Here is a 12,357-nt window from a genome sequence, read left to right on the forward strand (position 1 = left end):
ACGAATTGTATCTGATTGCATATCTCAAATGCCATGGCTGACATTGAATCGTTCTTCTCCACCATTTTGTTTATTGATTATGGACTGTTCACCACTTCTCCAGAAATATTTCCTTCTAGCCAGAAACTCCTCTGCTTTCACATCTTCTTGTCCTCTTCACCAAAAGTTGCTGAAATATCGGCAAAATGTGGCCATGTCGGTGGTGTCGCCGGTCATCGACATGCGAGTTTTGGCCAATATTTCAAACCTTGGCTAGAACTATGTCCATGATAAAGAAGTATATTAGGAGCTGTTTGATAATTCACTGAAAAGCAATTTTTAGTGTTTATTGCTTTGAAGAACAAAAAGGATTGGCCGAGCATTGTTTGATAGAACTGTTTTGTTTTAGATGATATTTGAAGCATAAGTTGTATGAAAATTTTTGCTTCAAGAAACAATTTCGACGGGAATAGATGTCATTCTTTATCATTATCCAACGATTACCATTAAACCCTACTTTTAAGGAACAATAAGTTTAACTAAAAACTAACTCACTATCCTTAAATTTCTCCCAATTTATTATCTCATATTTTTATTCTTCTTTATTCTCTCCTCAGTCTCTCTTTTTTATTTTCTATTTTTTCTCTCTTCTTAAAAATTTGGAAAAAGCTAGCACACGTTCTAGTTTTCCTAAATCATCTCCACAATTATCAAGTATTCACACACTCTCTCACACTCTCTCTCTCAATTTTTCTAGTATTCTTTTTAGAAAATCTAAGGAACTGTTTGGTTACATGAATCCAGAGATTTCAAATCTCTAAATCACAAATGGGAGATTTATACCTTTTTGGTTGTGTGTAGATTTATGGGTATGAGGTGAAATCCATAGATTTCATCCCTATTATAAAAGTGTAAAACATTTGAACCATGATTTTATTCAACCACCCAAAAGACAAATGGAAGTCTTATGTGTTAAAATGCAACAGAAGCTTTATCTAGAATGACATCTTTCACATACATTATACAACAATACAAATTCGTATATTTTCTTTTCCATGATTGGAAGTGTCGCAATACTGAGATACATTTTCTACCTGTCTCAAAATGGCAAGATCTTGCAACTTCTTGAATCAATGAGAATTCAGAAATTGATAGGCCATCAACCATTCATTCAACAAGAGAAATTTATAATGGCTAAAAATGGAATCAGTTAAATCTGATGTTCAGCAGATTGACGACCAACCTGTCGAATGGTGGGACTTTTCCCACTGAAGAATACTCTGGCTGCATAGTAAAACTGTTTCTTCAGGAACTGTATGGACATATTCATGGTGCCAATGAGGTCAGTACTACTGATATGAGGTAACATCAACCATGGCTTCTAGGATCTGCAATTTGGTGCACCTTCCTTGCCTCAGCACTGGAGTACTGTCCCACAACCCGAGCATGAGGTATTGAAGCTTTTCCTCGTGCGAGGGCATCTACATTCTCAGTCAGATACTGTCTTGGAAGCCTCCCTACAACATTTCCCTCTTCATTCCCATTTCTGTCCAGAAATGCAAAATGTGGGATACCCTCAACACCAAACTCATCAAGCTCCTGTTCCCATTTTGTGTTGTCAACATTTAGCATTACAAAATTTACACGGTCCCTGGACATGGATGCCACACTAGATTAAAGTTCCACTGGAAATCCTTCAAAAGCACAAATCAGTTGGTACCATCAGCTTTAAGGGAAAACTAACTTTTCCAAACTCATGACCTGGTACTAGCAACAATAAGAGAGACAGATTAATTCAATACCATTGCTAAGGCATCAGTTGCAAGAGTCTTTTTTTTATCAACAGCAGGACCATTCAAAAATAACAACTCAGGAACATTTGATTCATTGACAAGTGAATATTATTGAAAATATATACTGGGCTTTAAAAATTTTACTTGTACTGCTGCTCAACTTTATAGACATCTGGAGCAAGTTCTCTGCAAACTTCACACCAATCTGCATAGAACTCTACGACGGTGGGCATCCCATTTGAAAGAGCCTTCACAAAAAGTAAAACAAAAGACAGTTTTATCAGATAACTAGAGTACAAGCAACCAACAGAGCAGTCATGATGCAGGCATGTTTAATTCAGACTACTAATAGATCAGTATACCTTACAAAGATTAAATAATCAAGGTGATTGATGATATCAACAGGTTGTGAAAGAGAAATCAAAAGGCTTAAATACAATTGAATAATAAGACAAATTCTTTAATTGACTGACTGGAAAACCTCTAGCTCAGGAGTTGCCAAAAAAAATAGAAGAATATGGTCCTGGGAAAGAAGAGCCTCTGCACCTCCATTGAAGGCCACAGTCATACCCTAAATCAATAGAGCAAGAAAAAGAACACCCATTTAAAGGGTCTGAATATCTCCTTTTTTACCTCCTCTTTTTGTGTTTCTTGGGTTCTGTTTGTTTCTCTTTAAGAGTGTGGGTGGGGTAGAGCCTTCTCAACCCCATTTTGAAAGCATAATCTAGACTTACTGACCTCTTCATAGGGTATGGCTGCCGCTGATAAGTCCTTCAAGGAAACACCAAAATCAAGTCTTTTTGATAGGAAAAGCCCCACAGGGACAATTGCAGAAGTCAAAGCTATCCGTCTGTTGATATCTTTGTTTGGAAATTCAGAAAATCCAGCACTCTGGGAAGACGAGGAAGCTTGGCTATTATTATTCTCGGCTGAATCAAGCTCAACAGGAAGCTCCTCCTGCACCAATACAAAAGATAGCCATTGAACTTGAAAATATCACAAAGTACATTCCACTCTGTTATGGGAAGGGATATACCTAAATAAAACAGGATAAGAAATAAAAGGAAAAGTAAAAAGGAACCTCATTCTATCAGCCAAAACATGTCTAAAGAACATCAGGTTACTGCCCATTGCCAGCCAACCATTAATTAATATGCAGAGTGTCTCCGATATCAAGGGATCAAAGGGTAAACATAAAAACTAGACCCAAGATAAAGCATTTCCGCACAGAAATTAATTCCTGCAGCGAATTGTACTATGACCAATTGCTCAAATAGAACCATCCATGTAACTTTGAAAACAAAGTTTGTGTGAAACAACTCAATTACCAATAGGAATGTACGCAAGATTCAAAGGAACTTTCTAAACTTTCTAGCATCATCAGAAACTTCATCGAATATACTAAACACAAAAGATTAATCTTAGAAGGGAACTTAAGTGAAACTTTTATCAATCATACATTCTCTAGCTCCTGTTTTTTCATCTCTGTGTTAATAAGGCCCTGAGTAAAAAGACAACTGCAAAATACTTCCATAGGGAGGGTGATGAAACCTGGAATACCTCAACTCTCTACCCAAATGATGCAGATCCATGCCAAATGTCACATAATATGGTAATCAGTTTTGGATGCCAAATTCTAATTCTTGGTAGTGTTTTTTTTTGGGGGGATGAATGCAATAATCATTAACCAAAACCCCAAAGGGGAGAAAGAATGTACAACAAAGAGAGAAAACACAAAAGGAAGGAGAGAGGGGCGGGGGGGGGGGGGGAAGAGATTACAATCTACTAGAATGCCCTAAAGAAGAGCCAAGACCCCAAGTGACAACAATGAGCCTATTCCTTAGGGTATCCAAAACCAGGGGATTTTTAGGGGGGGGGGGGGTGAGGTTGCAATCTAGCAGATACATCAAAGCAAATGGTTCTCCAAATCAAGCCAATTGATTGGGATTTGGTGGTAAATTTTCTAAGGTTCCGCTCCAACCAAAGGCAACAAATCAAAGCATTAAACACCAATTTACCTACAATAACACAAATGAAGGAGCCTGCGTAGTGCCTCAAAAACCAAGACAAATCTCTAGAAAAGCCAGAGGAGTGTCAGGAGGGAGCCAAAACAGTGATAATGGCTTTCACCCACTGGCAGTGAGATAAAGGGCAGGAAAAGAAGGTGGTCAACATGTTTGATGTTTTTCCAACAAAGGATACAATTGGGGTTAACATTAAGATGCCGGAGGTTGAGGAAGGCTTGGGTGGGAAGGCAAAGGTTAAACCTATAGTTTTAAGAAGGGTAATTTCATTTGGACCCCCGAGGTTTCATTTGGATCCCCTGGTTTTGGTGGTGTTTTGAGTTTTTGCAAATTCTAATTTCTCCTATTGCTAGCTACAACCATCTGTAGAACAAATCAAGCAAATAAGAAACAAGTCTGGATCCTCCACCCACATGGGTCGGAAAAATTTCCAATCCACATATCTGGTTGTGTGACATGTGTCCAATCTAAAATATAATCCTCATTTTTTTGGTAATTAATCTAAACAGAATTAACCAACTCTAATTACCAAAAATGTTAATCTAAAATAGAATCCAACAATTTTACCCAAAAAAAGAATCTAACATTATTTTCCAATGTTTCTAATATTTAAAAAAAAATTTAATTAATCCACCAAAATTCGCTATCTCTATCTCCACTTTCGTTCTCTCCCTCTTCCTTCCACATCTCTACTTCTCTTTTTTCCACTTCTTCTTCAATCTTCCCCAACTTGCACCAATTCTCACAAATATGTGATTTTTATTGTTTAGAAGTTACAACATAGAATGAAAAACCCTATAAAACTGTTTATGAAGGAATGAAACTATTCAGATGATTATCTCTCAAAATTGAAAAATTAATCGTTCTGTCTCATTTTCCATCGTTTTTGTGATTTAAAAAAAAAAAAAATTCTTGATATCTGAACTCTTCCAATTCAACACTTCATTTAAGCAAAAGTGAGGGTTTGTTTTAGATTGATTACCCAAAAATGGAGGATTCTAATTTAAAATGTCCACAGGTCACACAACCAGATATGTGGCTTGGAAAATTTTACCAACCCATAATGCTATTTTACTTTATTAAATAGAGACCCATTCAGATGTCAGCTAAACCGATGTAGAAGATTAGAGGAAATATTGATTGAACATGTAGAGAAGATAGCAAATGGGAAGAGGATGAAGATTAAACATTAATAACGAAAAAGAAGACTAACCGACGACTTAGTTTCAGGGGGGTTTGGCTTCGTCATACAAGCTAACCTTCGAGAAGCGTTATTTCTGCGGAGAGACCGAAACGAGGTTGGAGAGGCAAGCGATGATCGAGAAAAATGAAGAGATGGGCGCAGCCGCAATGTGTAAAGGCCTACAAAGTCGGAAGCTAAACTCGCCATTGTCTTTCCCTTCGTTCTGCAACTTTTGCTATCTCTTACGAACAGACAATAAGTACAAGCTTTGTGGTGAACTAAGCCTCAGAAGTAGTTAAGAATTGAGACTGAGAATTTGCTGAGAGGAGATTACATAAGGTAGAAGCTTGCTTGCTTGCTATTCCTTCTCTCTGAGTGACGATGAGTGATCTCTGAAGATCGCTTGCAATTCTTTCCCTCTGAGTCACCGTTACAGATAAGGTCTTCCAGTTTCCAAGTTTCCCACTTCAGGTTCAGGGGTTGTTGGCTCCTGTCCTGTGCCTTGTGACCAAGCGTTAGAAAACTCGAACCGGCTCAAAAGAACTTCGGGACCGGTCCATAAGTCCACAAAGCTGTGTTTGTTTGTGAAAGTGGGTTTGGAAAAAATGGGTGGGAAAAAAAAAGTGGGTCCCACATGTAGTGGGGGTGAAATAAAAAAAAGAAAATGAAAGAATTTTGGAGAAAAATATTAAATATATATCCCATTTTATTATTTTCTACTTTTTTTTGACATAAAATTCTACCTATTTTTATATAGAGTTTTGAAAATGCATGGGATGAAAAAATTAGTGTATCACTCAGAAGTTTGTCAGACAGCTTTCCATCCTCCCATGAGCCAAACAAACTATACTTTTAAAATTTCATGAAAAATTGTGTTTTTTTTCTTCTAAATTTTTACACTACATTTATTCCAACAAATAAATGGTGAATTTTACTCGAAACTTGGGAGTAATGCTCGGAGAAGTGAATAGCACATATTTGTTGTTCGGTCCAGATTTAATCTGAACCATATAATTAACCTACATGTAAATGGTCCAGATTAAGAGAATCATATATAAGTGGTCTAAAGCCTACTGCTCTCAGGTAAAATCCAAAATTTTAAGAACATCCAAGAGTTAAAAAAAATACCAACACCCTAAAACCATGGCAAATAGGCAATTTTACAATGTTGCCTTCAATAAAATATGTGGGGCCTTTCTCATGGTTTATTAATATGTATTTTATCTTTTTTGAAAAAAACAAAAGATATATGAGATTCACTAGTAAAGAAAAGAATATTGAAAAAAATTAAATAATAAAGAAATGAATGAAAAATGAATAAAAACATGAAATATGTAGGCCCATAAATTTATTTAACTTTTCCTAAAATTCATTATACTCAAAATACTAAGGCTTTTTTAAGCATATGGTGGAAAAATTATTAAAAATTTTAAGAAGTTTATACAATCAGTTTTTTCGTAATGAACCAAACAAGATGAACTTTTAGGATTTGGCCAAAAAGAATGAAGTTTCTATGCTTCATACAACAAAAAAAAAAAAAAAAAAAAAATCATAAATCCCATCACCAGACCATGGAATAAATAGATGCTTGAGCAATGGTGGCCATCTAATATGCCAAGCCATATTGATAAATGATAAAGAAGATGAAGTCATTTGACATCCCCTATACCCTCGGAAAGATTTACAGTTGTTTTTGCATATAGAATTAGGGATCCAACACCTACTCCTCAAAGTCAAAAGATTTGGTTAAAGCTGTGGCATATCTCAATCTCATGCTCCTTGAATTCAGATGTTTATCTGGAAAATACTTCCTGCTAGACTTTCTTGTCAGAAAACGAAGATCTCTTACCAAGCACTTGCCAACTTTGTGATCACAAACACACAGCCTCAATTGATCACATTTTATTACACAGTTCTTTTAGCAAAAGAGTATGGCATCTACTGGAAATTATTGGAACAGATCAAACCTTCATAAGAGATCTTCTTTACAAGACCTTATTGTACTGAATAGAACAGCAGATGCTAACCCAGCAAGAATGGGTTCTATATATTTAATGCTCTTTGGCTTCTTTGGAGGAGTTCCAATTCTACAGCACATGGAGAGCTGTCAGCTTCTCCAAATCAAATTGCATACTTGACTAAAGTGAAGACAGTAGAGTGTGGGCAGAGCTTGAAACCCCATTCCCTACTTGAAGGTCTGATGCGTTCTCTAAACATCAATAGAATCCCCAAACGGTCTTTGTTAGGTAAATGTGGTCTGCTGTGCCTACTGTCTTGCGGACGGTGCTTGCTTGCTCTCTGGCGTGGTGTTCGTTTCTTGAGGTGTTCTGTTGTTCGCGTGCGGCCGCCGTGCCTTTGGGCCGGGTTCAGAATCTTTCAAAGATTATAATAAAGGGAGATAATTCAAGCATTATTCAACTGCTCAGCTCAAGCAAAACAGATGCACCATGGGAAGTTAGAAACATCATTCATGATATAAAAGCTTTGTCTCTCGGATTGATGGGATCAAAAGACTCTTATTTAAACTTGCAAAAAGTCCAAGTCGTACAACTTCCCAGAAGTTACAAAGTTCACACTGCAAGGTGCAACATTGCTTCATCAGTAGCCTTGAGCTTTCTGATCACGCAGAAGCAAGATCTTCACGATGGCGATAGTGAGGTCCAGGGAAGAAGAAAGCTTCCCTTCGACTATTGAAGACCTCGTCTACCTCTCTTTCTGGCATTCCAAAAGACAACTCCTTAGCTTCCTTATCAAATTGCTGTATCAAGTTTCCCTTCCCTACAAGTGGTACCCTCTCGTTATTTTCAGAGTTGATGTCAAAGCAAACAATCTGGAGATCCTCTTCGCTCGATGCTTCCACCACCACAGGGTGACCTGCAAGTATAACAAACACCCTACCAGGCGAAAGCTCACCACTAACTCTGTGATATAGGGTCTCACCATCCCTTTTCTGCCTGCCCTGCTGGTGGTGCGGACACACTATCTCAAAACGACCTTTTCCTCGCTCTACCACTGCTACGACCACTGCCCTGGTGTTGAAATACATTCCACCCATAGCTCTCTGCAACAAAACCAGAACAAAACCAGTCAGTTAGGTGCGTGAAGGGCACAGGTGTTTTAGCTTAATTTTTGAAAATAGACGATTTCATATATGGGTGCTAGGCAAGGTTTGAAAAATCGCTCGGTCGCTGTGTTGGCGACACCACACCCTACCCGGAATTTCAAGGGGTATTTGGGATCTATTTAGTCTGAATTTTGATGTGTAGCAGGGCATTATTTTGACCTAAAACATCACCAAAGCTAACGTCCTTAATCTACCCATGCTTGACTGTACGTGGGCGAAACTGGAGTCTGAAAAATTCGTAGATTCGTATGAAATCCAACTTGATTGATACAAACACTGTCAAACACGGTAATAATCGTTGATAAAGAAGCAAATATACTCGTAAACGTCGAAGATCAGAAAAAAATAGTGTTTAAATGCAAGAATCAGGAGGGAGAAGCCACATTGGCGACATATGAATGTATCGTAAACTTTTTGTCGACCTCATGTTGGGATGTTGTATCGCTACGTGGAAATATATCACTCACTTCGAACCGTAATGCGAGTATGATATAGGTTTAAGAGCTTGACTCATGCATTTGGTATCAAAACTGAAAGGCTAGCTAGGAAAAGGGGGGGGGGGGGGGGGGGGGGGGGGGGGGGGGGGGGGGGGGGGGGGGGGAGGAAAGAGGGGGGGGGGGAGGGGGGGGGGGGGGGGGGGGGGGGGGGGGGGGGGGAAGGTTTTTTTTTTTTTTTTTTGGGTCCTGGGTTGTGACAGCCATCAACTTGATTTTTATTTTTGAGGGGCTAAGTAGTAGAATACACAAATAGAGATTTAGGAAAGAAGAAAAAAAAAAAGCGCCCCCCGCCCCCCCCCCCCCGGCCCCCCCTATTGGGTAAGCTAAAGCAGAGGAAAATGAAAGATTTCACTTACACGGGAGACGTTGGCGAAGGAAACCCCAACATCGAGCTCCGGCAAGTGCTTGAACTCGTGGGGCTTGACCTCGTAGAGCTCTCCGTAATCGTTAGAAGCGAAGGGCTTTTTCTCGAACAGGTTAAAGGCACCTGTGTCTCCTCCTCCAATAGGCCATATCCCAGTCTCGGACGATTTGGCGTGTTTGGTTAATTCCCTTATCTGCTTCTCTGAAACTCTCAAGAACACTCCCTCTTTCTCTTCCCCGAAGAATCTCTCCACTGTCTCCTGCGGTATATTTAAAGCAGCCGAGAGAATCTCCCTGTCAAATGCTCTGAAAAACGATTGCGGGTTTCTTGCTCCTCCTGGTCCAAAAAATGTCTACAACAAAAACAAAGCAAATTTCAAACATGCATCAGAAATCGAACACTGATGAGATACTGTAAATGACGGACAGAGACGAAGCACAACCTCAAAGTGACCTGGAACAGAGAATGCATGAGCGAAATCTATGATTTGAAGCTTTTTATGGTTGTCTTGGTTGACCAGGTAAACAGTAGTACCAGCATACATCCTCAAGATATCTCCACGCTTAACGTTGAATGTCTCTTTCTTATCATTTGTCACAAGGATGATCGTTCCAAACCCTACCCATTATAAATGATCAAAACCTAGATTTTCTTGTTGACTAATTAAGAAATCTGAACAACGATTAGGTTAGATTGACGTACCGTTAGTGACGAAAGAGACACTGTCAGCATCCCAATGGTTAGGCATCGAGAAGGCTCTAGGGTTTAACTCAAAGATAGAAACCCTAAAATTGTCGATCCCTTTTAAGAGCTTCGATCTCCTGGAAAACCTTTCAAGAACCCTAACACTCCCATGTTCTTCTTCGATGGTGGGTGTCCAGCTCTCTTCAGTAAACAAGTAAGGATTATACCTGTGTTGCTCTTCTTCTTCTTCTTCCTGGTAACCTCGTCGTCCATCATGTTGTCTCTCGTGGTAATCTTGGCATCTTTTCTCGCATTCTCTCTTTTGTCTCTCATCTATACCCACCTGCTTTCTACACTGGTGTTGGCATGTCTGAATCTCTCGTTCTCTTCTTCCGACCGCTAGAGTCAAGTTTATAGATAGAAGGAAGAAGAAACACAGAAATAACAGAAACTTTGGTTTCAGAAACGATTGAAGCTCCATGATGAGAACGCTTTTTCTTTTAAAACTACTAAGAAGCTAGCCACCAACCATGGTTATATAGGGAACGTTCTTTAAAGATATCAGATATCCATGAATACAACAGAGTCTAGACATTGAGGGTTTGCATGCAGGTCGACATGTGTTCATTGACGTTGCGAAGGTTATATACGGCTGCATCAGACAAAAATCATAGATTTCAACGTGCTGTTGTTGTTACTGATATATAAGCCAGATGTTGGCACCAGAACAAATATGGTGATTGCTTAAAAATTCATAGACAACGAATCTCCAAGAGTGAACTCACCTGGCAATGACTAACATTGTTCATTGAAGAAGTCTTTCAGGAGTTCGGATCACTTCACTCGGGATAAGCAGCTAATGCTTTTCAAGTATATAATAGGAGTGGGGTTTACTTTTTGATTATTTTTTAATATTCAGAGGTAGGTCTTACTATGATTATGGTCTTTCCCTTACTAAGTTGCAAATGGTGAAAATAAAAAATTGTGGTCAAGATTTCGTTTTACTTTTTTTCCTTTTTTATTTATTTATTATTACTTCTAAACTACACTGATTGTAACAAAATAAAAAAAAATTAAAAAAATTAAAAAAAATAAAATCTCATCCACTACTAATATCCCGACTGTAGGCAACTCAGTGTTGGGCATTGAATGTGTAACACTGAAACATGACTCATCATGATTATATGATAAAATGTATTAGGAAAGCATATTGTTCTCCCCAACAGGGAGGTGATCTAGACTTGGGGGTTCGATAGGAAGTTTTAGATGCCTTGAGATAAAAGCTGAGATATTTTACTTATACCTTTCCATCACATGTTTAAAAAGGAGACACATTTCTTGTTCACCTAGTCAATGCTTAGTGATAAAGATCCTCCTATGTACATATATGCTGGAAAAATGTAAAAGAAACACAACTTGATAGTCCTTAGGGTTTTCTAGTTTTCTAAAAGAAATAAGAACAAACCAATGTAATTAATGACCTCAGATTAGAATTGATGTGGGAGGTTGACAAGAAAACTTTAAACCCTCAAAATATACAGAAGGATGGAATGCCACCTTGAGCTTCTACAACTTTGGAATATATACCACCTAAACTCAAAGAATATTTTTATAATTAATCAAAAGCTTTTGAAATGACAACTGTAGGAATTATAAATTGTATAGGATGTGAATCTCCTACTGACAATACCTTACGCTGTTAAATAGAATTTTGAATATTACCATATGAAAACTCATAATGCAATAATTATTACCTAATTAAGAAACTTTTTTTTTTTTGCAATAATTACGAGGTTCCTTAAACAAAATCGTTAGGGTTAGGGTTTAAGCACGAAATTTTTTTAAAACATTACACCTTGAATATCTAGTTTTTTTGGAAATGCCCAGAATGGTACTTAAGGAAGACTCTGGAATATTACGACCAATATTAAATTCTACGGTTAGTTGGACTTTTCTACTAAGGCTCATTTTTTTGTTGGAAAGGAGAATGGTCCGTAAGGACCTATATTAGTGCCAACATATGATCGATCCCTATTGGAAGCTGGGAATTTCGTCAATTGTGACGATCATTTTACATAATATGTACACATATTGGTATGTAAATGTTCAATATAGGACCAACGGTAGGACTCAAACGATAGCATTAATAATCACCAATTCCATCCTAATGAAAAGTACTCAACTTCAAGAATTCAAATGTGGTGCTAGACTTAAAACATAGTAATAATATTTATACATGTAAATGGCTCTAATTAAATGGTCCCTGTGCAGTTTGACCTCTTACTGGCAGCATACCCTTAATGGTTAATATCTCCATCCACACCGTATAGTTGAAATTTAAAATCATTTGCAATTGACAGGACCTCGAGTGAAGAATAGAATCATTTACAACCAACTCATAATGGACTTTCGTGTCGTAAGCCTGCATGGATTTTAACATAACTACGGAAACTCGTTACTTGATTTGGAATGCTCGGAATCAGATTGATGATTATTTATCTATTGGTGCTACCAGCTTTGAATTTAGCGGCTGCTACTGCTATTACAGAAGTATATATCCCTATCGACTCCAGAATGGGCAGCAGGAACGTCTCTTCTACACACAAATTTTAACAATATTTTTTTCTTCTAACTTGCATGTATTATAGAAGAATTGAGTCATTGAACTTGCACTTTTCTGTTTCCTGTTACTCATCAGTAGTAACAAGA

The 12,357-nt window shown here is 37.9% G+C and overlaps 2 protein-coding genes across 2 annotated transcripts; both read right to left on the reverse strand.

The window, feature by feature from the left end:
• Positions 1 to 747: 747 nt before the first annotated feature.
• On the reverse strand, positions 748 to 5,493 carry HCF164 (Thioredoxin superfamily protein). Its single transcript, XM_089138077.1, has 4 exons — positions 5,010 to 5,493; positions 2,511 to 2,729; positions 1,917 to 2,020; positions 748 to 1,630 (listed from the first exon to the last, which is right to left on the reverse strand). Exons 1-4 carry the CDS (start codon positions 5,184 to 5,186, stop codon positions 1,348 to 1,350), a joined length of 783 nt encoding a protein of 260 aa, XP_088994203.1. The 5' UTR covers positions 5,187 to 5,493; the 3' UTR covers positions 748 to 1,347.
• Positions 5,494 to 7,599: 2,106 nt separating this feature from the next.
• LOC149003406 (vicilin Cor a 11.0101-like) lies at positions 7,600 to 10,129 on the reverse strand. The gene is made up of 4 exons (XM_089138825.1): positions 9,667 to 10,129; positions 9,407 to 9,582; positions 8,957 to 9,316; positions 7,600 to 8,040 (listed from the first exon to the last, which is right to left on the reverse strand). The coding sequence occupies exons 1-4, from the start codon at positions 10,127 to 10,129 to the stop codon at positions 7,600 to 7,602; spliced, it is 1,440 nt and encodes a 479-aa protein (XP_088994951.1).
• Between the last annotated feature and the right edge of the window lie 2,228 nt (positions 10,130 to 12,357).

This window comes from Hakea prostrata, chromosome 10, assembly GCF_041222555.1.
Source record: "Hakea prostrata isolate BN-2017 chromosome 10, UWA_Hpros_2, whole genome shotgun sequence".
Taxonomy (NCBI): Eukaryota; Viridiplantae; Streptophyta; class Magnoliopsida; order Proteales; family Proteaceae; genus Hakea; species Hakea prostrata.